The sequence below is a fragment of the Orcinus orca genome, chromosome 9 (genome assembly GCF_937001465.1).
Source record: "Orcinus orca chromosome 9, mOrcOrc1.1, whole genome shotgun sequence".
Lineage (NCBI taxonomy): Eukaryota > Metazoa > Chordata > Mammalia > Artiodactyla > Delphinidae > Orcinus > Orcinus orca.
The window spans coordinates 41,156,021-41,183,479 of NC_064567.1; the positions used below are offsets into that span (position 1 = coordinate 41,156,021).

Below are 27,459 nucleotides of genomic sequence, written 5' to 3' on the forward strand. Positions count from 1 at the left end.
TTGGGCCTTTTATTATTTATGCATTTATTTCATTGTGATCATGGAATATTTCAAACATAGACAAAAGTAGAAAGAAGAGTGACATGAACTCCTATGTTCTCATCACCCAGCTTCAACAACTAACCACAATTTGTCAATTTAAGTATTCTTTGGATTTTAAGCTCTGCTCAATCCTCTCATATTTACTGTGCAGGGGAAGAGGGAAGAGATAGACCATCTGATTATTAATTAATCTTAACGCTTCTGGAAAACTTGAGCTTTTAATTCTGTAAGTTTTATGAAAATCCTGCCTCTGGGCTAAAGGCTCACAGGCCCAGGCAGGGAGGAGACTAGGCGGCCAGGTGCTAGCAGAGGACCAGACCGCTGCTTCCATAGCCTAATGCTCTACTAGGGAAAGGCTCCATCATTCCGCAGCCTGGCTGGCCATCGAGACTTTCAAAGGCTAAGTGTGCCCAGCGATGATGCCACTTAAGATGCCACGTCTGAGCCCGGCTTTTACTCCTTCTGGAGGACAGAGTCAGTCTGCCGTCTCCTGTCAACTCAAATAGAACAAATCACAGGTTCCATCCCCGAGAGATGACTTACTGAGTGTCCTACCAAGTTTCTCCACCAGGGGGAACCGTGAGGTGCAGTCTTGCACCCTTATGGGGCCTTTGGGTCTTTTTCAGTGGAATGCAGGCCGGATGACCAGTGTCCACGTGACAGGCTCCACTGGCTGGGGATCTTTCTTTTTGAGAGCTCAGCTGGACCAGTGGACAGTCCAGGATGACACACTGTTGGGAAACCACAAAGCTCATGTTCCAGTTGAGGGGAACTCTGGGGATAAAATGTAAACAATAAATAATTTAAAATAATTAAAAAGGGCCTCCCTGGTGGTGCAGTGGTTGAGAGTCCGCCTGCCGATGCAGGGGACGCGGATTCGTGCCCCGGTCCGGGAAGATCCCACATGCCGCAGAGCGGCTGGGCCCGTAAGCCATGGCCGCTGAGCCTGCGCGTCCGGAGCCTGTGCTCCGCAACGGGAGAGACCACAACAGTGAGAGGACCGCGTACCACGAAAAACAAAAAAAAAAAAACCCCAATAATTTAAAAAAAAACGCTGCTGCTTATTGAGCTCTCACCATGTGTCCTGGGGAACGGTTCCCCCTGGAGTTGTGCCCTGTGGTCAGACAGTATGCTAAGAACTTTATAGATGTTATTTATTCTCTGCAACCCTGAGGGATTCTTCCTCGTTTAATAGGTTAGAAACCTGGGACTCAGCCAGACAAGCACAACCTGCAGGGGCCGCACCTTGGACCTGGCAGAGCTGGGTCTCAGCAGCCAGGTCTGCTGGTTCCAAACCCCGGGCCTGTGGCCACCGAGCAATGACCCAACTCCTGGGGCCCTCAGGTGACAAGTGCCCCCACTGTGTCTGTGGTGTGAGTTTGTGTCAAGGCTAAGCAGAAGTCCTGTGCAAACTCCATTATAGCAGGTGTGGCCGATGCAGTTTAGCTCCCCAGCCTCTGGCTCAAACCAAATGACCTTCACAAAGGTTGTTTAACTGGATTTCTTTCCCTCTCTCCTTACATAAGAAGCCCTTTGCTTACCGCAGTTTTGCTGCAAAAATCTGGCTAAAAGGACTTGGGGCATCTGGTTGGTGAATGCAGGTGGAGCTTTTAACTTTAGATGAGCACCATAAAAGGTCAGCGCAGCTGGGGAGCACCCTTTCCTACCCGCCACGACTTTTCATTCTAACTCGGCTGCTCTCGGCCAAGGCTCAGCCGGCACAGGTTCCGGGCCTTCGGGCGCTGCTCACCCTCCCACTGAAGAGACACCCCCTGGGAGTGGGCGTGGCTGATGCCCAGGTACCTGCAGAGCCCCCAGAAAGGGGCTTCCTTCCCGTGCTCACAACCAGTGATGCTCCTTGGAACCAGGTGGCCCCCAAGGTGGCCTTTGATGGACAACAGGCCCCTTTGACTGCCCATCCGGCCCCGGGCCCAACAAGCCACTGGGTTCCCACTGGTGGTGACGGTGGGCCACACGTTCACCGGGTTAACACTCTCACACGTCGGTGTCGGCAGCACAGGGTTGACATGTGTGCGTGGGCTTTGGACTGAGTGTGAATCCCGTCTATTTACTTACAGCTTGTGTGACCTTCAGGAGGTGAAGCTCTCTAAGCCTCAGTTTCTTCGGCTGTGAAATCGGCATTACAATCCTGGTCTCACGGGGACCTAAGCGAGAACCCAACCTGGGAAAGGAAAAGGGTGCCTGGTGGCAGTTAACCCACGCTTCCAGCGCCCCCCCGCAACACCCCTCACAAAGAAGGACCCTCCTTCCCTCGACACTCCGGGGCTTAGCTTCCTGCGGATCCAGAATCAACAGCTATTCCTCGGGATCGGCGGAGGGAGGCTCTGGGTAGAGAATGAGTAGGCTGGGGAACTGGAGTGGGTGGGGAAGGAGGAAAGGAGATCGTTCTGATGGAACGCTTGTCCAGCACAAGGGAACCCATGGTGTCTGGAGGCACAAATGGTCCTTCAAAGTAACACACGGTCCGGCAAAGGGCTCAGAGGATGAAGCATGGGATGGGAGGGAGGAGACGATCTAAAGATTTTACAGAGGTCTCGGGGGGTCAATGAGGGTGTGACGGGTGCGTCTGCATGATCTCAAGGTGGGGATGTAAAAGGAGCTCCCGGGGTTCACCATGTTCAGGGCCCTGCAGGCCACAGCCCCCCCAGAGGCGTCAGAAGTGGGCACAAAACACACACAGCAGGGGACCCACCCCCAGGCTCTCGCTGAGGCCAGGCAGGTTCATCTCTGTTTATTTTTTCAAAACAAAACTAAAAATCATCACTCAAAACATTTGAGGAGAGTGCTCAATTTAAAAGCTTCATGGAATTTGCAGCCAGCACATCGCAGACTGGTGGTCAGAAACGGGAGCCCCCGGCGTCGCCCGGGCAGGTCTCCGTCTCTGCCTGCAGCCTCCACTGCTGTTCCCTTCGAGCTGAGGTCCAAGCAGCGGGGTGGCCAGCCCAGGGCAGCGGCTGAGGTTGGCAGCATCCGCAGGTCAGAGGCTTTCCAGTTCTCCATGGGCTTCTGATTTGACCATCCAGCACCTTGAGGGCCCGACGTGCTCCCTCCCCCATGAGAGTCCAAAAGCATCTGCAAGGAAGGCAGGCGGGTCAAGGCCCGGGCGCTGGCGCTGTCAGAACGAGGACGAAAGGGCAGGCAGTTCGGGATCTGCATCTTCACCAGGAAGGGCAAACTCGTCGCCTCCGGGGTCAGGGGGTGGAAAACTGATTTGCTGTCATCATCGCTCGTGCTTAATGTTGGCTTCACTTCGCTCCAGGGTGACCCCGTTGCCATTCCGAGGGCCTTCCTTCCTGTTCCAGTCCTTCTCCGTGTAAAACTCGCCGAGCACGGGGCAGTGTTCAGAAGCCACTCCGCCCCAGGACCAGTTATCTGGAATCCAAGGGTTCGTGAGGCCTTCTCTCAGTACAGCCCAGTGGCCTGGAGGCAGAGGGAAGACAGACCCAGAAATCAGGATGGGGGACAGGGTGGAGGTCACAGGCTGGCGGTTGGAGGCCAGTGCTGTATGTCTGCAAGCCTGACAAGACCCCTCAAGTCAGCCGGCTTGTCTGTGCAAACGAGCTGCTTCAGCCCACTGGATGTGCCAGACAAGTGAGGGTTTACCGTGTAGGCCCTGAAACTACCCCGGGTCCAGGCCTCCTGCCCAGTCACACACCCGTCGGCCTACGTGTGGGGGCCGCCGCCTCACTGTGCACCACTTCTAATCTGACCGGCAAGTCTAAGTGTTTGACACAGGGACACATGCCCTGCAAAGATGTCTAAAGCGAAGTGAAGGTCCTATTTCACAAAGCAAAGACACTGGGGCAGGGGGGCGGGGGCGTGGGGAGGAAGTTCTACAAAAAGAGCAAAGAAGAGAAAGTTACAGAAGTTTATGAGAAAGTAAAGGTATCTTTAAAGTCAAGATTTAGAAATACATGAAGCAGGAGGTACGTTTAAGAAACAATGAGGGCTTCCCTGGTGGGCAGTGGTTGAGAGTCCGCCTGCTGATGCGGGGAACACGGGTTCGTGCCCCGGTCCGGGAAGATCCCACATGCCGCGGAGCGGCTGGGCCTGTGAGCCATGGCCGCTGAGCCTGCGCATCCGGCGCCTGTGCTCCGCAAGGGGAGAGGCCACAACAGTGAGAGGCCCGCGTACCGCAAAAAAAAAAAAAAAAAAAGAAACAATGAAATAGTCACAAAAGCAAGAGCAATTAGAAGCACTGGCACGGCCCTCAGTGAGAACCGTCGCGGATAATTAAGTGCATCCAGACCTGGGCTCTGGCGTGAGCTGTGCCTGCCCAGGTGACAGTTCCATGATGGTGGCACCTCCTCCCTGCACCTCGGTTTCTACAACTTAAGAGCAGGGGATAGATGAGACGATCTCTACCTTCCTCCCGGCCCTGCGCTCTCGGGCGCTCCAGTTCCCTTGGTGACAGCACTGCCCTCCCACCGGGCCCCATGGCAGCCTGCCAATGGCCTTGGTCTGGCCAGCAGTGCGTTTCTGCAAATTGCACCTTGCCTAGTTTGATAGCTGTCACTCCCTGAGACCCACTTTCTTCGCCCTTTGGATTCTCCCATGACACCGTCCAACAGGAAATTCTAGTCCTGAGGACCTAAATCTTGGCTGCACGCTGGGGTCTCACAGTGGACCTCAGCGTTGGCACCTAAAGACTTTTTTAATGTCTCACTGAAGTATAATCTGCATCCACTGGTGCTTAGCAAAGCTTCCAGGTAGAACTGAGAACCACCGTTCTTGTCCTTCACCAAAAGACCTGCTGCTTCCACATTTCTGTTTATGACTGTTTCATGACCCAAAGTCTGTTCAGCAAGTGACTGGTTTGGGGAGGAGTGCTTTTCAGTGCTGAGGTTACCCACCACACCCTGGTCCTGGTGGAGTCCTGTCTAAAGAACTTTTCCATCCTATCGTGATGCCAGGTGACATGTCAGCTCACCTCCAACTGCTGCTCCTCAGGCCACAACACAGCGCCTGAATGTGACAGGGCTTGAGGAGTGTTTGCGGAAGGGGCTAAGTGTCCTTAAAATTAGCCTAAGGTATCAGCTCAGCTTGGAATTGGGGGATGCCGCCAGTCCGGAACCAGGTTTGCCCAAGACACACTTGCTTTGGCCCTGCTGCAGATCAGTGAATGCCTTTTATTATTTTTCACACCCCCTTCACTCTTAAAAGTGGCTCTGTTTGAATGATAATTATACAGCCACCTGAGCAATAACCTGATAAATGCCCACAGAGGAGGGAAGGTCACTCCTGGCTCTTGCTGAAACCAGATAATCCAGAACTGTCAACTCAGACAGGCGATCCTCACTCTGTTTCCAAACAGCACTTGGGCTTTACCTGTGAAAACCTTCTTTAAGCTTTTACTGATCCAGATGTTGTCCAGAGTCTTCGAGCCTTGAGGATTCTTGGTGCTGATGTTGGTAAAGGTGTGTGCGGGGACCAGGTGGTGGAATTTTTCTTTCCTCAAGATATCATAGTCACTGCTGTCTGGCCCCTGGCCGAAATCTCCTAAAACTATCACCTCTTTTTCGCCTGGAAGTGGAAGAAAGAAATTCAGGAATGTAAGAGGTGGTGGGAAGTCAACACAACACGGACCACAACCCATTTAAGTAGGATCATGACTCTCTGAATTGACTCTCCAGGGTTAGGACTGTGGCGTGGTTCTTATTCTCCCAATTTGTCCAAATTCCTTGTCCAACAAACACCACCCCCCCCCAAACTTTAGGAGTAGGTTAGTGACACATTTGGAAATGGGGGGCAATGTGATAAGAGAGATCACCTCTGTTCCGGATCATGGGTTCCAAATCTTATAGCACAGAAAGCCCTGAGGGTCTTCCCCAGATATTTAACAAAAGCTCAACAAACATTTATTGAGCACAGAGGGAAGACCAGGTGAAGACACAGGGAGAGGACGGCCATCTACAAGCCAAGGAGAAGCCTCAGGAGAAACCAACCCTGCCAGCACCTTGATCATGGACTTTCCAGCCTCCAGAACTGTGAGAAAATAAATGCCTGTTGTTTATGCCACCCAGCCTGTGGTATTTTGTTAGGGCAGCCCTAGCACACTAATACAGGGCCAAAGTGGAAAGCTTTTATCTTCCAGTATTTTCAACATTTCTCTCATAGTTTGATTTACTAGAATAAGTGGGATAGTTATGAAGTATTTTCCAAAGTGAGGAGACACTCAGAAAGGACAGTGGGCCCCAGCTAGGCTCCCTGGGATTCCCATCCACTGCCTCACTGTCACTTCCTGTCTCGAGATTCCCTTCCGGGGAGCCACGTTGTCATAGGGAGTGGCATTTCTGTTGCACCTTGTAAGGAAAGCTTTAAGCAAAGCAATTAATAAACTAGGGCCAAAGGCATCCGAGACACTCAGCAAAATCTTCCTGGACACGAATTGTGTTGCAATAATAATGGCTAAAGAAATCTAAAGTGAAACAACACAAGCCACCAGCAGAGGGCACTCGCGCACCGCACATGACGCCCTCCTCCAGGGGACGTGACGGACAGCAGAGGACGGGAGCAAGGCCTTCCTGCTACCATTGTGTGACCAACAGAGAGGTAACCGTAGCCCTCAAGCTAGATCGTAACAACCTTGGCACCCAAAGCAGGGCGAGCCCAACCAAGCTGTCTTGAGAAATCGGTGCCAACTTCCAACAGGAAAGACAACTTGAGAATAATACAAGTAACAAAGCATATGTGGCCAGTGTTAATGACCGAGCCCTCACCGTGCGCTGGGCCCTCTTGCAGGTAAGAAGCTGAGGCTCTGCGAGGTGGAAGGGCTTGCCGAAAGTCACCGAGCTAGCCTGCAAATCCAGGGCTCTTTACAAAGAGCTAGGATGGAAGAGCCCCACACGTCTGGAACAGAGCCTGCTGCCTGGCGGACGAGCGATCAACACGCAGGAGAGAAATGGTGGACGAAGCAAGAAGAAAACCGCAGAATTAAGGTGCCGTGTATTTTTGAAAAGGAACGAAGAGAAAGAGGCTACCTTTATTGACTATCAAGGAAAACTGAAGTTAGGAAAGGCTGAGGCAGAAGGTTCCCCACATAATGAGAGAGGTTTTCATTGGGGTGCAGACCTGAAAAATTCGGGCCAAAAGAAGACAATTCTGAAACCAGGAGAGATGCTGGTGTCCTGGGTCAATAAACCCAGCTCCGTGTAACTTCAGGAATGAAAATAACGGCTCTTTTTGAACGGACAGGTCCCGTTTCTTACAACTCACCTTCTTTTGGTTAAAGTGGTTTGGTAATGACATCGAGACAGTCCTTGCCTCTAAGAATCCACAGATGTGCAGGCGCCTGATCTCTCCCAGGGAGCTGTGCGCCAGGGTGGGCTCTTGAGTCATTCTCTTAGTTTCCAGGAGTGAAGGGAGAATGCCTGGGGCTGACTTCCTCAGAGACCCTAGATTTACAAAATGCCAGCGACAATAGCAGGAGCCAGTCCCCAGCGGAAGAAGGTCTTACCCAGATGTCAAGCATGACTTTGCCCTGTTTCACTCTTGCTGAGTTCACAGAACAGGCCCCGTGGGGTCTGAAAGAAGAAACTTCCATCTGAGGATGGGCACTCCACCCCCAGCCCCTGCTGACTCCAACCTGAGTACCAGACAAAGGCAGAAAGGCCCAGAGTTTGCTAATCAAATCGGCTCTGCTTACTCTGATAGAAAGAAGCCTGTGGAATAAAGGCTTAGTCTGTTTTAGCTGAGCCACCTCTGCTCATCGATTTACCCTTGTTGCCCCTCGGGCAGGCTGCAGCACTTCCTGAATCCTCGGCTCTGCCGTGTTAACAGCAAACTGGATGTTAGCTACAAGCAGGGGGACGTGGGGACATAAGTCACTGTCCTTACATGGGCATGTCAAGGCCTAGCCAGGCTGTGGGTCAACAGTCCCCTGGCAACTTGGAACAATACCCTGCCCAGGTTTTCTGACAAAAACCTGCTCCCTGCCTGGGTATCAGAAAAAACAATGAGGGCCTAAGGGTATCAGAGAAGTTAGGAACTGGCATCTTGCCTTTCTGCTTCCGTGTAAAGGAAAAGCTTGAGATCAAGAACAATAGAAATGTCCACAGATTTAAAAGCTATCAAGTCATCCTTTTTAATAGGTTAGAAAGTAGCTGTAGGTGAACAATTTCCCACATAGCTGCTCGTTGGATGAAGTATCTCAACTTAAACATCTTTCCGACTTTTTTTTAGCCCAAAGACTCATAATTTAAGGAGAACGCTGGTCACAGCACAACCTGGTTCGAGATGTAAGCTGCCTATCAGTGTTATCAGTGTTCATAACAGCATTATTTACAACAGCCAAAAGATGGAAAGAGCCCAAGTGTCCACTGACCGACGAATGGAATAGTCTTTGGCCCTAAAAAAGAATTCTGACATATACTATGAGCCATGAAGACATAATGTCAGTGAAATAAACCACCCGCAAAAGGACAAATATTGTAAGATTCCACTGACATGAGATACCTAGAGCGGTCAGGCTCATAGAAAACAGAAGGTAGAAAGGTGGCTGTCAGGGTCTGGGAGGAAAGGGAGAATGGGGAGTTCGTGTTTAATGGGTACAGAGTTTCAGTTCAGGAAGATAAAAGAAGTTCTACAGATGGATGGTGGTGATGGTTATAAAACAATGTCAAGGTACTTAATACCAGTGACTCGTCCACTTAAAAATGGTGAAGATGGTAAATTTCATGTTACGTATATTTTACCATGATAAAAATCTTTTCAAACTGTAAATGTGTAGTTTGACTGAGTTATTTTTGTAGCCAAATCTTCAAAAATCACCTTTCGGGGGGCACCAGTTCAACAGGGGAAAACAAGGCTTAGCACCTGAGGGAATATTGGTCAAGACTCTAGAATATGGGAGAGAACTGCAGGCCTCCAGCTGTGAACCCTCACCTGGAGAAACGCAGTGCTCTGAAAAGCCAAGCCCGACGGAGCACATCCCAGTCTTTACAGCCGTGTCAACTTCTCCTTCTGGGAAACCGCGCACAGAAAACCTTCTGTGTTACTAGGACAGGAGCCTGGAAAGCAGAGTGCCCCACCTTTCTTCTGAAGTTCTGTTCTTTTCAATGTTCTCTTAATCCCTCTGGCATTTTTGTGAGTCAACTCATGTCCGCTGAGCCCCTGCTATGTGCTGGGTCCTCCCTCAGACGGTTACCATGCCCCTGGGCGCTCTGTGAGGTTAGCACTGTCAGCCCCCATCAGATGGGGCTTGAAGGGTGGTGACTTGCCGGATGTCCTACAGCTGTCCTACAGCTGAAAGAGCTAAGATTAAAATCCAGCTTTTCTGTCGGCTTCAGGGCTCCTTTGACAAGGTCGGCGTCCCACCAGAGAGAAAAATTCAACTTACGGCTCGTCAGGACTTTCCCACTCCCCTTGTCACCAACTGTCTTTCACAAGAAGAGCAGGTGCAGATCTGCAGGAAGGACCACCACAGGGGCACACCCGGGGCAGCGGAGCCCACGATGGGTGTCACGGGGGAGGGTACCATCACTTAGATTTTTCCCTCCTAATCCTTTCCATCAAAGAGAGGCTGGAGAGCCACAAAACCAACACCGTGGAACCCGCACGCTAGACCCACAGAGACAAAGCTGTCAGCATGCCCGGGGCAGCTGGGCTCCCCGGGATGCAGGCGGTGTGGTGGTTTCCCATGCATTACTCAGCATGCATCGCCACCTATAGGACGGCCAGCCTAAGGGAGGGTAGAGATGCTCCGAAGAGGTGACCCCCGCCTGCCCTGCAGAAGTGGGGGCTGCTGGCCCAGCCGCAGAGAAAGACGGTTTCCTACCTTTCAGGGTTTCCTGCAAGGTCTGCACGAAGCTAGCCCAGCAGTGGCTGTCACTGTGACTCTTGCTGGGGTTCTCACCCCCTGGGAGGGTCAGGGCTGCCAGGTGAAGGTTCACCAGGGTCAAGTCATGACTTCCCACCTGGGCAACAGGAAACAAATCATCAGGGACAGGCGGAGATGTTCTTCCTGCCTGTACCCGTTACCTCCGCCCCATGAATAGCTTCCTGCACGACACCGACAATGGGAAACGCACACAAGGCCAGCACCCCCTGGAGAGAAGGCAAGGCGGCCACCGGAAGAGTCCTCTGAGGCCCCTGCAGGACCGAGACCTGTCTTGTCCTATCGGTGTACCCCTTACATTTCACCCCCTACTCCTCCTTAGGGCCAGGAAAATTGGGCACATCTAGAAATGTCCAATTTTTGTAGCTTTTTTCCTTCTGAGCAGCTATGAGAGAGGAAGAGGCAGCTCTAGCAGCTGGTTAGCAGCTTCGTTAACAAAGACCTGGGGCTCTTCCCCACGGGGCCAGCCCGCCACCCCCTGCCAGGACCCGCTGACGGGCCCTACCGCCTTCCCCCCTCCCCCTCCCCATGTGTTCTCTTCCCTCCAGAGACCACTGCGCCCTGAGTTTACTTTCACCTGATTTTAAACATGTGAAGAACAAAAGCTGCCTGAACCCTGGCGGCACACAGGCTATGCCCATCCTGTGTCCCCAGGGCAGGTGAGGAAGCGCAAAGTCGGGGTCGGTCTCCCAAGCCCCGCAGCACTGCTCAGCTGCTCTGGGTTTGGCAACCCCGCCCTTCTGTTTGTCATGGCAACAAACACCAAACCCTACCAGGAAGTGGAGGTGCAGAGGGAGCCCCTGGGAAGTGGAGGCTACCAGTTTCGTTTTACAGATGTGACCCCAGTTTGCCAAGGCCAGTGCCCAGCCGGGAGAGCTCCCGCTGCAGCTGTGGCTCTGACCCCGGGGGAACCACCGTAAGGCCGTGGGCGGGGAAAACCTGCCTGGAGAGAGAAGCCACATCTCTGTCCCTACAACTTGCCTGGCCTAGGATGAGACACAAAGTAGAGGAGGCTACGTGCCTGTCTAGGGGATCGCTTCATTTAGAGGATCTGGGCCAGTAATTTGTGATCTGAAAGCATTTCTCTTTGGCCGTTAAAAACAGCCTGCCCCCTAGAGACACTGGCTGGTTCTGCCTGTTGCCTTGCTTGGCCAAAGCCAGTACAGTCACTTTACATAGAAAAGGGACCCAGGGAAGAGGTGATACCTAGCTGATTTATGCATCAGTACCATAAGCACAACACGCAGACACCCCCGGGCGTGTGTGTGCACACGGAACGCCAGCACCTCTGCAAGCACGGGTGCGAGGCGGGATGAGCTTGGGCTAGACCTCAACCAGAGTCACCACAGCCCCCAGCATATGGGCTGCCCCAGCCCCGTGCCACCAGGGAGAGACCGTGCTGAGGTCTGTGGCAACTCTCAGGCTCCAGAACTGCTCTGGAGCATAGAGAACCCAGACACCCTGCAGGTGGCTTGCTGGGGACCACTCCTGCCTGACCCTGTCACTTCACGGGGTTAAGGCCAGCTGCTGACTTGGTGATCTGTTTAGGCTGCTGCCTTCTCCTCCTTCCTGCTGCCCAGCTTCTGACTGTTTGCTGTGCCTTAATACTTCCCAGAGGCGTCCAGGGCAACCGAAGAGGCAGCTCAGTCTGCTCGCTGCTCCCGGCTCTGGTGACACAGGGCTCACCTGGAGGTGTCAGTTACAGGGCTGCCCTCACCCCACCGCCCAGAAGCTTCTTCTGAGCTCCTTCCAAACCCAAATGACCTCTCGAGGGTCCCCCCTCTCCCTGGTAAGAGAAGGGGGGTCCTCAGAGCAGTTCTGCTGCCCTCTAATCCAACAATTCCCAAAGGCCCAGCATCCTTAACCAGCGCAGGGAGAATGGAAGAAGCACTGGAGGTGCTTTTGAAAACCGGACATTCTGTGTGTCTGGGGCAGGGTACAGGAAACGCTGATTTTAAGAAAATCTCTCCAGGTGATTCTGCTGTTTATCAGGTTTGAAAGGCAACCACCTGATCTCCTTCCTGCCCAGATGTCAAAGTTAGCAGAGCTAGAGTTCCCCCAGATCCCTTTCATTCCTGCTCTGGACAAGTTCCCAGCCAAGGGAACCCCAAGAGTGCATGCTGACCCAGCCCTGAGAGAGAAGAAAACCAAAGCATAAAGATGAGCTTCTCTGGCTCCCAGTACAAAAGGGGACTTTTTTTTCCTTTTTAGAAGGAGTGGCCCTTCACGGCAACATGAGCAAGCGGTACCTTGAACCTCACGAGGTACGGGCTGGGGCCTGTGGGCTTCCCGTGCCCATTGCCAGGCGAGCTCTCCTGCCAGGTGGCATCTCTCAGTTCCACCCCAGCCGCGGTGTCCCACAGGAACCCTGCAAACCCAGCGCCCTGCGGGAGAAGATGAGGCGTTAGTGTGCAGAGGGGTCTGAAGGTGGTGGGGCTCAGCCCAGAGCTGGGGAAGCGGCAGGTGAGGCCAGGAGGAGACGAAGGGGGAAGCAGCAGGCTCTACACCGGGTCCTGGGGTTACCTGCCCAAGGCCTGTTTCTGAGACAAAAGCACATCTAAAAGCCACGGCATGTTCCTCCCTGTTCCCCCGCCAAATTTCCCGGACAGGCAATTTCAGAGAGTTGCACATACAGCCGGGGTGCCGGGGCTCTACTTTTGGGGGGATTGGGTGCAGCCCAGACTAGGCATGGAGTTATCTTTTTTTTTTTTTGCGGTACGCGGGCCTCTCACTGTTGTGGCCTCTCCCGTTGCGGAGCACAGGCTCCGGACGCGCAGGCTCAGCGGCCACGGCTCACGGACCCAGCCACTCCGCGGCATGTGGGATCTTCCCGGACCGGGGCACGAACCTGTGTCCCCTGAATCGGCAGGCGGACTCTCAACCACTGCGCCACCAGGGAAGCCCCCTGGAGTTATCTTTTTAATCATCTCCTCCCATGAGGTAGCCACTCACACGCCCATCTGTCAGATGAAGACTCAGCTGCTCAGAGAGGTTAAGTAACTCCCCCGAAACCCCACAGCTGGTAAATGGCAATGCTGAGGGTCAAATATAAGACTCCAAGGGGTGGTTTTGCTTACTGATTAGTTGCTGCTGATAACAACTGGGGCCTGGCACCTAGCAGAAGCTCAATAAATATTTGCTGGATGAAGAGACATCAGGGCTACCAGTCTCAGTGGTTTAGAACTGGTCAAAGGCCCTCCTCAGGCTTGCGGGGCTGCACACAGGGGTGTGAAGCCCCGGTGCAGGGCACTGAGAAGGCCGGTGAGTGGGGCGGATGGATGGGGGTGGTGTCGGCAGGGTCAAGGGCTTGGGGCTAAATAAACCCCTGCACCTCTGGCCATCAGAGGGGCCGCTCTGAACCTGCCTGCGTCGTGCTGCTGTCACCAGGTGGCTTGTGGAAAGAGAAAAGAACCCCCTGCCCCGATCCCAGCTGCTGGAGGCTCTGCTGCCCGGGTGGGATCAGCAGTGTCATCCGAGGGGCCGGCGATGCTCTTGCGAAAGGAGAAGTGACTTTGCACATCCTGAGTGGCCTCTGCTGAGTCCCCAAGTTCAGCTCAGGTCCCGGCCACACGTGTGCTGAAGAGGGGGGAAGGAAGGAACAGTGTCCTGTGTGCCGTGCATTTTCTATTTTTAAATGACTTGCCCACCCCGGTGAACGAGTGCTAGTTTAAGAGTGAGAAGACCTGGGTCTCATCCCCTCGAATCACTCAGCCCTGGGACCTCGGGGGAGCCACTCTGGTTTTCTAAACCTGTTTCCTCAGGCGTAAAGTGAGGGAAATGCATTTGCCCTGTGGGCTTCAGGGGGCTGTCCCCCCATTTACTGTTTCCCAAGCAGTGGTGTCAGAGTAACCTCCCTAAAGTACTGCTCACGTCCCCTCTGCTTAAAATCCTTCAGTGGCTCCGCGGCCCACTGCCCTCTGGGCCCTCCGGGTGGGCACCTCCCTGCTCAGTGCTGCCTTTCATGCCTGTTCACCTATGTTCCCGGCAAGCCTGGGCCTTTCTGGCCTCACAAGGCTGTGCAGGCTGCGCTTTCCACTGCTGGTTCCTTATACCCTCGGCAACAACTGGCTAAACTGGACCAGCTGCAGCCTGCGACGGGTACCAGCTCCCAGTACACCTGCCTGCCGCCTCGTGTGTACCCTGCCAGGCGCTGGCTTATGTCTGTCAATCAAGCATTCAGTGCACATTATCTTATAAAATCCTAGAGCCACCCTGTGAGTTGAGGAAGGGGCTGCTGCTCCCATTTTACAGATGAAGGAATTGAGGCTGAGAGATCTGAGTGGCAGCCACACGCTGTTCTCCAATGGCCTTGACACCTGACCTGGAGTAGGGTTACCTGGCCTGTCCCTCCAACAGCCTCCGTCAGGCTCAGTCAAGCCCCTGGGCAGGGCTGGGTCACTGGGTCTATTTTTCTCACCATGAATGTCTGGCATATAACTGCCTGGCACATAGTAACCTTTTCAACGATTTGCTGAACAGATGAAAAAAGAGTGTTAAGTGGACCGTAAGAGCCCTGTGAACCTACATATTTGTGTAAAGTGCTATTAAAAAAAAAGTGGGCTTCCCTGGTGGCGCAGTGGTTGAGAGTCTGCCTGCCGATGCAGGGGACATGGGTTCGTGCCCCGGTCCAGGAAGATCCCACATGCCATGGAGCAGCTGGGCCCGTGAGCCATGGTTGCTGAGCCTGCACGTCCGGAGCCTGTGCTCCGCAACGGGAGAGGCCACAACAGTGAGGGGCCCGCGTACCGCAAAAAAAAAAAAAAAAGCAAGGTGGTATCACAACTATTTCTACGTGGACTGAGAAGGGACGGCTATGAGCTGGAGTGGTAAAGACCAGATACCTTCCAATTTGGCCGTATTTCCAGCCTCCTTGTGAATGTACGCTGGCTGTTACCTGCAGGAACCACTTACACCCCAAAACCCAGAGAAGTAAGATTTACATCACACTTTAAAGTAGTAGCTAAAGAGAGAGCTTATTGTCAAGAAGTGACTGGATAGTTTTAATCCAGTAAACATTTATAAGTTAAAAGCCCCAAATCTCAAATATCACTCAGATGAGTACAATTTATATGTTTATAAGCATATTAGGTATCCTAGAGATAAAAAATATAACATCTGCATTTATGGGAAAATTATGTAATGATATAATTCACTCATAATTAAGTATCAGGAGTCTTTTTTAAAAAATCTAAAACTCCACTGATATTGAATATTTCCAGTGAGTAAAAACTGCTCTTGAATATCATAGGTAGGAGTGAAAATGTACACATTACAGAGATTTACCCAAATCCATATGGGCAATACTAATGAAAGAAAATTCAGAATTAAAATCTGCTGAAATCTTCCACAGAGCATTTCCATACGCACAATTCCTACCACTGAAAGCAAACACTTCACGTATGAATTAAGTGAATCTGAAGTTTTCAGTCAATGAACAATGGGCTCTCCACAAACTTGGCAGAAGCTAGAACTGTGGAGGAGGGATTAGGAGCACAAAGGACAGAAATGCCCCATTTGCTGCCTTGGCTCCAGACAGGATTTCTCCTTTCCTCCCAACACCCAAACTCCCATTTCCGAATGGGCGGCAGTGCATTCCTGATCCAAACAGGAAAGGAGAACCAGGGCATTTTGAAACAAATGGCCCAGAGCTAAAAAATGGGCAGAAATACAAAATTACATCAGCGATGTTGGCAAAGGAAAATAATTTTAAATGTCTGTGATCAGGGGAAAAGAAAATGGAAAGGAAAGCCCAGTTCTGCAGATGAGGGCGTACCTTCTGGAGCTGAGTCGTGGGCTTCTCCGAAACAACGGCCTTCCAGCATCCTCGGGGCCCCTTCCACTTGCGGATGTTGGGCAGGATTGGCTGGTTTAGCTCCGTACAGAACTGTAAAGACAGAGCACAAGTCGGTATGTGTTCCCGCCTAAAGCCGTTCCCGCTGCAGGCGGCCCGAGGAGCCAGAAAATGTGTGATCCTGACTCATCCGCCTGATTCAGGCACTTGTCAGACTTCAGCCCTGTGCTCTCAAAAACCGGGGTTTGCGAAGACCTGGATGGCAAAACAAGTGCCACAAGTTAAAAAGCAAACTGTCTACCCGTGAAATACATAATTATCACTGGGGGACTCAGCTCACAGCAATCGATTCTCTTTGTAGCATTTTACCACAAATAGTTCAAAACAAGTTGTCAGAATCCTTTTAATCCCTGTAAAACCAGTGGTTAAGGTCCCAGAAGGCTCTAGATAGGTATCAAATGAAGAGGAAAAAAGATGAATACATGGTGTCTTGTCTTCCCACCGCTTATATTAGAGGCGCAAAAACTGACCCCCAGAATGTAGTCAATAGTGAAATAACTTTGTGTGGTGACAAATGGTAACTAGACTTAATGTAATGGTTGTTTCATAAGGTATAAACATGTCAAATCACTATGTTGTATATCTGAGACTAATACAATATTGTAAGTCAATTATACTTCAATTAAAAAAACACCAACTGCCCCCCCCCACCACCTTCACCGTGCACCACTATATTGTTCACCTTGGTTTTCCTCTGAGAAGAAAGCCCTCCTGTCGTGGATGGTAACTACGCCCCATGTGTGTTTGTAGGGTGAGCTTCTTTTTGTTTATGTGTGTTCCACCAGTACAGTACCGTAAGGCGACTTTATCATCAAGGCAAAATAAAATTGCACAGACAAAGTAAAATGAGGAGTTGAAAAACTACGGGCTTCAGAGTGTGTGGACCGGTTCCTCTAACTCATGACTCAAACACAACCCCACCTCTTAGGGCTGGTTCTTTTGAGTCGACCCCAGAATTTGTCAGATTTGGGCTCATCTCATTTGAGATTCTCTGACAGCTGGTACTGCCCCTTCCCAGTGACACCCTCCTGTCCCTTTGCTTCAGGACCTTGGACCACCCCACTCATCTCTTTCTCTGCCCGCCCTACAAGCCAATCTCTTGGCTCCCTTCTGGAGGCATCATTGCTTTTTTTTTTTTTTTTTTTCGGTACGCGGGCCTCTCACTGTTGTGGCCTCTCCCGTTGCGGAGCACAGGCTCCGGACACGCAGGCTCAGCGGCCATGGCTCACGGACGCAGCCGCTCTGCGGCATGTGGGATCTTCCCGGACCGGGGCACGAACCCGTGTCCCCTGCATCGGCAGGCGGACTCTCAACAACTGCGCCACCAGGGAAGCCCCATTGCTATCTCTTTAATCAACTGCCCTGGACTAATCTCACTCAGCCCCACAGCTTCAGCTTATACCTCTATCCCAAAGGCCCCCAAATCCGTACCTGCAGCTCAGATTCCTCTCTCGAGTTTTGAATTGTATTTCAACTTCCTTTTTAACATTCCCATCTGAAGGTTTCCATAGAAGTACACACCCAGCAGGTCCCAAAGGAACATGCCGTTCCCCTCCCCCCCATGCCCATCTCAGTTCCTGGCATTTGCATCCTTCCAGCTGCTCTGCCTCTTCCCTCTCCTCCCACATGCCAGCGCTCACCAGGCCCCACCCTGCGTCACGTGTGTCTGGAGTGTCCTCTTTCTGTTCTCCAGCACCACTGTTGTGGCCCGTTTTCAGAACCCATTTTCTCTCACCTGGGTCACTGGCGTAGCTTGTAGAGGTCTCCCTGCCTCTCTGTCATTCGATCACCTACCATCCGTCCACTGGGTAACCCGTGACGTCTATGCTGACGTACCACCCCTGTGGTTCTCAAAGTGTTGTCTGGGGCCCAGGAACAACAGCATTACCTGGGAACTTGTTAGAAATTCTCTGGCCCCATCCGAGACCTACTGTATCGGAAACTCTAGGGTGAGGCCCGGCGACCTGTGTTTTAACAAGCCCTCTGATGCCTGCGAAGGTCTGAGAACCACTGCAGCTGCCACATCCTCCCTAAGCATCCGCCCCAGATTTAGGTGGTGCTGTGGGCACACAGCCGTCAGCTGGCAGCCCCCTCTGGGAATGCCTCAGCTGCAGACAGCTGCACTCGTGCCCTTCCTGGGAGGCTCACATCCAATGGCTGAGAGATGCCAGGGTCTAAGGGTCTGTTCTCTGCTCTCCCATTGCTCATGCTGCAAGAGGGAAGACGAGGCATGAGCAAGTACTCAGCCAGTCATTGCCATAGTGACAAGCGCTATGGAGAAAATGAGACCAGGCAAGGATGGAGCCTGCTGGGAGGGCTTCTCTAGATGGTTACTGTTCTAGGAGTCATGCTGCTTTGACAGTTATGTGTTTACGTGCCTACCTCTCCCCAGCGGTGGACACCATAAGGGCAGGGACTGCCCCCAAGTCACCTTTATAAAACCCACCTGACACAGAGCATGGCACCAAGTGACACTCTGCTGGTGAACCAGGAAACTCCAAGGAAGACCACAGTCCTCAAATCCATGTATGATACACAAAAGGAGGAATTTCTCCTTGAAGCTAATTATTTAAATAATTGCCTCAATTTTAACCTGACTTTGAGTTTGCCTGAGAAGTGTTCTCTCTGGGATTTGGTCATCAGTGACTTTTATCCATTCCTCTTTCAACACTGCCACGGACGGTGTTATTCCCGATGGGGGGCTTTTGCCTCGGATGAATCCCCATGGCCAGATGGTCCTGGCTGGTAGCCATCCTCGGGTAGGAAATGAAGCACTTGGGAAAATGCTGGTGGAATTTATCGACTCTAATTTTAGGGATCCAGCAGGAAATGTACTTCCAGAGGGTCCGATCTCCTGCCAGGGGATCATTTACGTGCTGAGCGCTCATTAGAGCCGAATCCAAGAATCATTAGAAAGGAGAGCAGCTCTCCACTGCCCATCTGGTGCCTCACTGCTCTCCACGCAGGGGGTCCCGAACCTTGCTGCTCGCCCGAATCTCCGAGGATGCCCCCTGGGAAGCTCTAGTTTTAAAAAGCCCCCGAGGTGATTAGCCAATCAGCTACACTGGAGAGCCCGGGCTTCTGGGGTCAGGCTGTGCTGGGAAGAGTGATCTGCAGGCAGCCAGAAAGCTCATCTCTCCTGACCCTCACAGGACCTTCAGACACCTGAAGACAGGTGAATCTCCCATTCACGCCCCAAACGCCAGCCCAGCTTAAACATTCCCGCTGCTGGCAATGCCACTTTGAAGGGAGGGGTCAGAACTGTGAGGAGGTGGCACAGGCTGGCACTGCTTTCCATGCACACCGCTCTCAAAGATGTTCCAGTTAGCGCAAGTGTGATCATCAGTATCCCCTGGGAACCTAAAATGCTACTGGATTAGAGTCTCTGGGTGGGGCCTGGCAATCTGCATTTTAACAGCCCCTGCAGGTGACTCTGACTCAAGTTTAAAGTTGGTGTTATTAAATGAAGGAAAGACACTCTCCTCTTTCTTTGTTTTATATTTAAAAGCCTTTCTGTCACAGGTAAACTCTGGGAGACAAGGAACCATGATTCCTGAACCCTAAGGGCCGCCTGTACTTTGTACCTCTGAAGTCTCTTGGCCCACAGAATAGATGGCTCCTCCCTCTACCCTCTTCTTCAGTATTTCTAATGTTATTAGGGATGAGAAATAATATAAGGGACCAGGCAGAACAGTGTTTACGGCTGAAAGCATTCTATGCTCCAATCTTCATGATCAGCATTAGGTAAGGGGTAGGTATTTTCTTCTATTTCTAGGACTGAAAAAAGTACTGCCAGCTCGTTAACTTAGCTGACTGGCTGCGCTAACAGCCTGCAGCAAGCCTAAGGAGGGGGGCACCTTTAAATTCTTGCTACTCAGAGAGTGGTCCGTGGACCAGTAGCATGAACATCACCTGGGAGTCTGTTAGAAATGCAAGCTCTCAGGCCCATCTCACATCTAGCGCATCGGAATCTGCACTTTCACAGGATCCCACAGTGATTCACAAGCTCGGCAAGCTCTGAGCACCCTGCTCCAGAGCGCCCCCTCTTCTGTACACATCACCCCTATTATCCCCCCCCCCCCGCCACCGACAGTCCACATCCTACCAGTTATTCGGGAGTGAGGTGCAACCCAGAAAGATTACGCCCAAACGTAAGTGAGTTTACATTCAAGATTGCAGAGCTGACAGAGGTTGCCGGGGGTGGGGGGGTGGGGTGGGGTGTGTGTGTGTGTGTGTGTGAACTGAGGTCTGTCTTCTGACCTGCCACCTCCTGGCCATAACAGGTGAACAGGCGGGGCCGGACAGGCTGCAAGGGGTGTGGCCAACCGGCCTTTACCAATCCTTAGATCCCATCTCCCAAAAATTTCAAAGGAAAACAAAAGCATCCTCTGAGAGCCCTCAACCTGAACCCTGCCTTAAGCTGATTTTTGGGTTTGTTTTTGTTAAGAACGGCTGGTTCTCAACTTTTATGCCTCGCCCGCATACCAGAAGGGAGAAATGATACTCGTAAGGAAAAGTGGCTCACCAGGGCAGAAAGGGTGGAAATGGAGGGGGAAGGTGAGTGTGACTGGAAAAAAGCCTCCCAGGTAACTGTGATCTATGCAGCCCCAACAGGAGTCCTCCTACCTGCCACCGGTGTTTCTAAAGCCCCATTGTCTGCCTCCGTCAGAACTACTCCGCCTCTTATTTTCAACCGCAGATTTGCCCACCTTACTGAATCAGTATCTCTGAGGTTAGAGCCAAGGTATGCACTTCTGACAAGTTCCCCAAACAATTTTTTTTTTTTTTTTGCAGTACGCGGGCCTCTCACTGTTGTGGCCTCTCCCGTTGCGGAGCACAGGCTCCGGATGCGCAGACTCAGCGGCCATGGCTCACGGGCCCAGCTGCTCCGCGGCATGTGGGATCTTCCCGGACCGGAGCACGAACCCGTGTCCCCTGCATCGGCAGGCGGACTCTCAACCACTGCGCCACCAGGGAAGCCCCCCCAAGCAATTTTAAACCAAAGTTTTAGAAGCTTAGACAACTGTTGCTTTAGAACTCGGCCTTCGCATTTTTAACACCTGTGGTCGGGAAAGACAGCTTTTATTGTTCAAAACAAATAAATACCATTTCAGCTCTCCCACCCTGCCCAGTGGAAGCATCTGACCGAGGCCCTTTGCAGATCACCCCGTAGGATAACACATAGAGGGAGCCTGGCCACCGTACGGCAAAAAGCGTGCAACAGATATTTACTGAATGAATAAATCAAAGGCGTGTCTCTGGGGGAATCCCACCTTATGGCTTCTCTCTCCCAGGATAAGTTACAAGAACCCCCATGGGCTGGACTTGTTTCTCGAGCTTCAGATCAAGTAGGGGTGATGTCACCATCCTTTAGCACCTGTCCCACAACCTGCTGGTCAGATGGCAGAACTTGATCGTCAAGGCCAAATCCACCCCACCCTTCACCTTGGCAATAAGGCGCCTCAAGACAGACATTTAAACTCCAATCTCCAAGTTGTCCAAGGCACCGGCATTCAGGAACGTCAGGTCCTAAAAGTCAAGATTCCTTTGGCTACACCTAGAATGTGATGCACGTCGGGTCTGCCTGGATCACTGGACTCTGTTCATCTCTGCAGTGACAAAAGGTTCCAAGGCTTGACACAACTGATTTTTGCTTGTGGACCTTTGGACTTTGTTTCTTCCCTTCCGCCCTTCCCCCTTCCTGAAATGAATACTCCTTAGTTCATCTGGTCCTGATTGGAAAATAACAATAGGAAAGGTGTTCCAACCTCACTCAGCGGCCTGTCAAGCTCAGCGGTCCCTTCATCTTCCGCATCCAGTTAAGGTGAAAGGAAACCTGAGGCTCTGTGTGCTGGTTATAAAGACATCCTGCTTCGTGCTGACTGCACAGTCAGCTGGAGACAGAATGTCAGAGTACGGGCAGGCGTTTCCAAAGCAAACTCCAAATGGCTACCCTTATCCCGCTTCCTGGACGGTGGGGGGAGTTGGGGGGTAGGGAGGGTATGTTTTCACTTGGAATCCTCTGGGTCAAATTTCCGGATGAAGTTGCTTCCCTGAGTTGGCTATTTCGCTTGCTTTCCTGATTCTGGAGGTGACTTCTCTTTGAGTCTGGAGGTGACTTTTCCGCTTGTCAACCACCAATTCCCTCTGTGCACTCAGCTCTTGGAAACACGGTGTATTGTGGTGGATGGAGAGGCACAGGTGCCTTAAAAAGATAAACTTCCATCATAAAAGAAAGCAGCCCTGTATTAAGTCAGGCAAGGTCAAAAGACTCGACAGAGCAAATCACACAGACAACATTTTGTGAAATGTTAATAGTGAGCAAGGGCTCATCTTTGCCAGGATGGTCAACCACACCTATGTTATAGCCAACGTTAGAAGCCAGCACATCTCTGGGTACCTGGCAGTGATCACGTGGAGAGTGAAACCAAGGAATGGGTAGGGGCCCTAAAAACGTCAACATACTCTCAGAAGAACACTGGGCAGTGCAAAAGCCCAATTATGCCTGGAGCAGTATTAATCATGTTTGGCCTTTGGGCTGTAACAAATAAGCTTATTACAAAGTTTTCCGGGCATATTTAGACTTTAAGATGTTGATATTTTGTAAGGCCATATTGCCTACGGGGCAGCGATACACTCAAGTTACTTTGCTCTTTCCTACTAAGCGCTAAGTGCCTTAACGGTTCTTAGGCGTCTTAAAGGCCCTGGTCCACCTCTCCCCAGAGCAGGGCACACACACAAAATGTACCATGGACATAGGGCAAAAGTGAAGAGTCTTTCACTCGCCTTTCTCCCCCAATCTGTATGGAAGAGAAAGAGATTGTTCTCACAGAGCCAGGATGAGGTGTAGTCACCTTTGCTCAAATGCAAACACAGGAACGTATCCCAGAGGGGAGACAGGTGCAAGGTGGGACAGAGAGCCGTGTGTTTGGGGCTCCAGGGCCGCTCTGAGCCCCTCACACAACACTGCTGCAGCACTGCTTCTAAAAGCCTTTCCCAGAGGCCCTGGAGTCCATGGAGGGAGAGAGGGAAGCCATTCCTCTACCCCTTGGGGGCTCACTGAAAAACTATCATTTTCTAATATTGAGAGAAAGAACTGGGCTTGATTCCTTGTAGCTTTGGAAGTGTCCTCAGAGGGCCACTTTCAGGGGCTGGAAGAAGGGGAGCTTGGAGGAGCTCGGGACCCCAGGCACCCCTGGCATTTGACCTCTTTGGGTCTCTATCTCCCCATCTGTAAAGTGAAGGGATGGGAGGAGATGACTCCCCCCCAACCAAGGGTACTTCCAAGTCCCAACACAGCATGATTCCAGAACACTAGGAGGAGAGGGTAGAGGAGAGAGGGAAAGGCAGGAGGGTGGGGGGAGAGAAGTATAAAACTGGGAGAGAAAATACAGGATTCTCAGAAACATGAACACTCCTTTTTCCCTCTTTCTCTGTGATAATCGCCACATGAACTCCATAAAGAAGCTGACTGCGCCACACACAGGGCATTGGGTTAACTTTCCAAAGGCTTTCTCCCCAACGCGGAGAATGGATTCCACTCTTCCAAAAACCGGCCTCAGCTTTCCTTAACATGCCCTAAGCCCCATCTGAAGACTCCTTGCTGAAGTGCCTAAAATAAGAGCTTACTTTTAATAGGTGGCAATTCTAATAGGTTAAGTTTGGGTAAACCCAGCAATAGTAAGAAAACACAGGTGGCCAATGATCCCCAGGCAAGGTAGCTTCTGAACCCTGTGAAAAAGAGAGCCAGAGGCAGGAGGAAGGGCGAGGGGAGGGAGCCAGCATCTATTAAGCGGGCAATTTTCACGCATTATCACATTTGATCCTAATGACAATCCTGTGAGGCAGCTAATAATTCTCTCATGTGACACGTGAGGAAAGCAGGGCTCAGAAAGGGAACACAGCAAGGTCACCCACTGCCGGAAAGTGGGCCGGGGAGGGTTAAACCTGGGGTAGCCAACCCTACTGGTCCAATGCACTTAACTCAGGAGAGAAGGCTCAGAAAACACAAATTAAACCAACTGCCCTGTGTGACAATGTGTGTGTGGGTCCTCTGGAGCTAAAAGCTGCACCACCACCACCCTGCTCATGTCAGTTTCCTCACCTATGCACCAGGCTGCCTGGGTCCTGAGGACGCTGCCCTCCCGGGAAGGTCAACACATCAGACTACAGGCTTCCTCCTGGTAGGGGCCAGGGGCCGGTGGGACACACAGCCAAGCGTTTAGAGCTTTATAGGGGAGCCCTTGCCCTAAAAGCTCAGACCCCTGCTTTTCCATCCGTCCGGAGAAGCAATGGGCTTACCGCCCTTTCATCACTCTGCCCGCGAGCCCCAGCTAGGTCAGCTGCAATGAGCACACTCCTCCATAGGGACCTGAGAGGATACTGCAGGACTGTGCATCCTTGTTTAAACATTCTTATCATGCTGAGGAAGATACAAAGCAACCAAGGAGACATCCCCTCAGCCTCCACAACCAGCTAATCATCAGCTGCTTTTTCAGAGTCAAGGGAAGTAACACCCACATGCCCCCCATCAGCGGAGCAGCTGCTGGTCCTGGTAGCTTCTCTTCCGTGCTCCCAGGAGTTACTCAGCACATGTTTCCTGAACAAGATGGTTAAAAATAAGCACGGGGGGTGGAGGGGACTTCGCAAGGGCAATTAGATTCTTTTTGCAAGGGCAATTATAAAATGGAGAGTAAGAGGGAGTTGAAGATTCATGGAGATGGAAGGCAGGCTAGGACGGGAAGGGAGAGGCATGCGGGGGGCCTGGGACCCTCCTGTGGGGATTCCACACTCCTATGCTGCCACCGTCCTTGTCACCGTCCTCATCATCCCTTGTTTCTGCTCTTCAGGGACATTTCCAAAGGTTCTTCTCTTTGGATGCTAAGACTCTTCATCTGAGATGGGAGTTAAGACTGTGCTAGTAATTTTGGGGTTTTTTTCCCCCTTCCCTTTCTTTCTTTCTTTCTTTCTTTCTTTCTTTAGGCTGTGTTGTGTCTTAGTTGCGGCATGTGGGATCTTTAGTTGCAGCATGCGGCCGCATGCAGACTCTTAATTGCAGCATGCATGCAGGATTTAGTTCCCTGACCAGGGATCAAACCCAGGCCCCCTGCATTGGGAGGGTGGAGTCTTAACCACTGGACCACCAGGGAAGCTCCTCCCCTTCTCTTTATTATTTTTTAAATTATTTTTTTAAAAATAAATTTATTTATTTTTGGCTATGCTGGGTCTTTGCTGCTGTGCACAGGCTTTCTCTAGTTGCAGCGAGGGGTGGCTACTCTTTGTTGCAGTGTGCGGGCTTCTCATTGTGGTGGCTACTCTTTGTTGTGGAGCATGGGCTCTAGGAACGCGGGCTCAGTAGTTGTGGCTCATGGGCTCCAGAGTGCAGGCTCAGTAGCTGTGGCGCACGGGCTTTGTTGCTCCACGGCCTGTGGGATCTTCCCGGACCAGGGCTCGAACCTGTGTCCCTTGCATTGGCAGGCAGGTTCTTAACCACTGCGCCACCAGGGAAGTCCCCTCTCCTTCTCTTTAAATTGAGGTTTATGTTCTGGTATCAGTAAACACAAGCTCATTATAGGACAATTTGTAAAGTAAAGAAACAAAGAAAAATTTAAGTAGAATATCATTGTGCAAAGACAACCACTGCTAACATTTTTGGTAGATTCCCTTCTAGGATGTTTCCTATGCATTTTATTAATATATGTATATCTGTTTATTCATAAAGACACACAGTTTTGTTATAACTGTGCCACATTATTACAAACTCTTCCAAACTCACTTCATGCACCATCTAACATGCTATCATATGGACACAATGTGCTAGCCCCCTGGTGGTGGATGTTTCGTTGGCTGGGAGGAATTTCTGCCGTTTGGGGGCTCATTTCATTTCAATATAAACATCCTAAAATCACCTACTATGGTAACAATAAAACCTCACCACTCTATCCTATGTGCTCACAATGGTTTCATCCACATGTTTAAAAAAAGATCCTAAGTTAAAGTCGTAATGTTTTTGTTTCTGAACGTAAATCAAGAGGTTTTTTTTTTTTTTTTTTCAATATACATACTTGTGATAAACAGACGGCAGCACAGGGGCCTAAAGAGTGAATGACCACAGACATTAAGCACCTGAAATGTACCATCAAAAAGGAAATTAACACTCTTTTTTTACATCTCCGACTGACATAAGAGGTGGGAGTCTTCGTAAATAGTTTAGTTTCTTTCATCTGCAGATAAACAATTCTCACTTTTCCCCTCTAGGTTTGTTTTTAAAGTCTCTTTAGAGAATCTGTCCTGATGTCAACCTGTATCTGCTAGGACCGTCAGGTGCGAAGGGCCGGGGGGGGGATCGCAAGCCGGAACTCAGTGGGAATGTCCACTGTTTGCTCTGGGGCCTTAAACAAAGCTGTCCAGACTCGGGACAGGAGCCTCCACTCCTTCAGTGCAGGAGTCCTTCCCGCGTTCTCAGAGCTTAAGCGGGTCATGTTCATTAGTTAACGGGGAGGTGAAGAGCGCAGACTCGGGAGAAAAGCTCCCAGGATCCAAACTTTGGCTCTGCCACTTACCAAGAGTTTTGACTTTGGCCAAATGGCTCCCCTGTTCATGCCTTCCCTCTCCTCGGCTGTAACAGGGGATAGCAATCATTCCCGCCTCATAAGTTGGATATTTGTAAGGCGGGGTGCACACGGCCTGGTGCACGGCAAGCCTCCTCCGTGTTCCTGTGGTTGTCATAGAGACTGGGCCCCCCCTCAGCATAGGGCCAAGGACACAGGATCCCCGTCTTCGACTGTCCACATGCGGCAGCACAGTTCCCCAAACGCAGCAGCTGGGGATGTGGGCAGGAGTAGGGGTTGCAGCCGAGTGCCACCACACTGCATGCTGGAAGGCAGAGCCCCTTAAAACTCAGATATGGACGGAGAGATGGAACACGGTAGTGTTAATATTCTTCTCTGGCGAGCACGAGAATGGATTCATCCAATCATTCCATAAAAATGTAACAAGCACTGACCATGTCGGTATCCTGGGCTAGGCTCTGGAGCTCCAACGCCAGCAAAAGAGACGTGGTTCCCTGCCCCCCTGAGCTTACAGTCTGGGGATGAGGGGTGTAGGGGTGCCAACGTAGGCACAGTTATTTATATTTTTAAAAAGTTACAGTAATTATACTTTTATTGAGGTCATTTTAGTGCCAGGTACTTAACACACATGAGTTTATTTCATTCTCACAACAGCCTTCTAAGGTAGGTGTTATGTTATTAGGATCCTCACTTGGTGGATGTGAAAACAGAGGCACAGAGAGGTTAATTAACTTGCCTAAGATCACACAGGCAGTAAGGACAGAGCCAGCATTTGAACCCAGGCAGTCTGGCTCCAGAACCCATGATCTGAGGACAGCTGCCTTCTGTCTCTGCAGGCACAGTTATGAATCAAATAATCATCCAAACATGCAGCTGAACTTGTGCTGCAAAGGAGCGGTTAGGAGCCTGTGGGCATCCATGATGGTGGCAGTGGCGGTGGGGGTGAGTCTGACTTAGTCAGGGAAGGTTTCTCTGAAGAGGTAAGGCTTGCACTGAGAACTCCAGGATGAGAAGGTGTTAATTAGGCGAAGAGGAGAGGGGACCATTCCAGGCAACAGGGGTAGCATGTGCAAAGGGCCTGTGATGGGGCAGAGCCTGGAGAGTTTGTCGGACAGAAGGTCAGTGTGGCTGCAGCTCAG

The 27,459-nt window shown here is 51.3% G+C and overlaps 1 protein-coding gene across 3 annotated transcripts in view; it reads right to left on the reverse strand.

Moving 5' to 3' along the window:
- EEPD1 (endonuclease/exonuclease/phosphatase family domain containing 1) overlaps nucleotides 1-27,459 on the reverse strand; it is a 119,981-nt gene continuing 92,522 nt past the window's right edge. The window contains exons 4-9 of one of the 3 annotated variants that reach the window (XR_004483354.2): nucleotides 15,672-15,782; nucleotides 12,148-12,282; nucleotides 9,839-9,977; nucleotides 5,392-5,586; nucleotides 2,119-2,224; nucleotides 1-773 (exon numbers count right to left, since the gene is read on the reverse strand). Coding sequence is in view for 1 of the 3 variants with exons in the window: in XM_004269905.4 (XP_004269953.1) it covers nucleotides 3,284-3,483; nucleotides 5,392-5,586; nucleotides 9,839-9,977; nucleotides 12,148-12,282; nucleotides 15,672-15,782 (780 nt within the window). In the remaining 2 variants the exon portion in view is untranslated. Of the gene's footprint in view, nucleotides 817-2,118; nucleotides 2,225-2,779; nucleotides 3,484-5,391; nucleotides 5,587-9,838; nucleotides 9,978-12,147; nucleotides 12,283-15,671; nucleotides 15,783-27,459 lie in introns of those variants that run through there. The other 2 variants (XR_004483353.2, XM_004269905.4) reach the window with 2 other exon arrangements.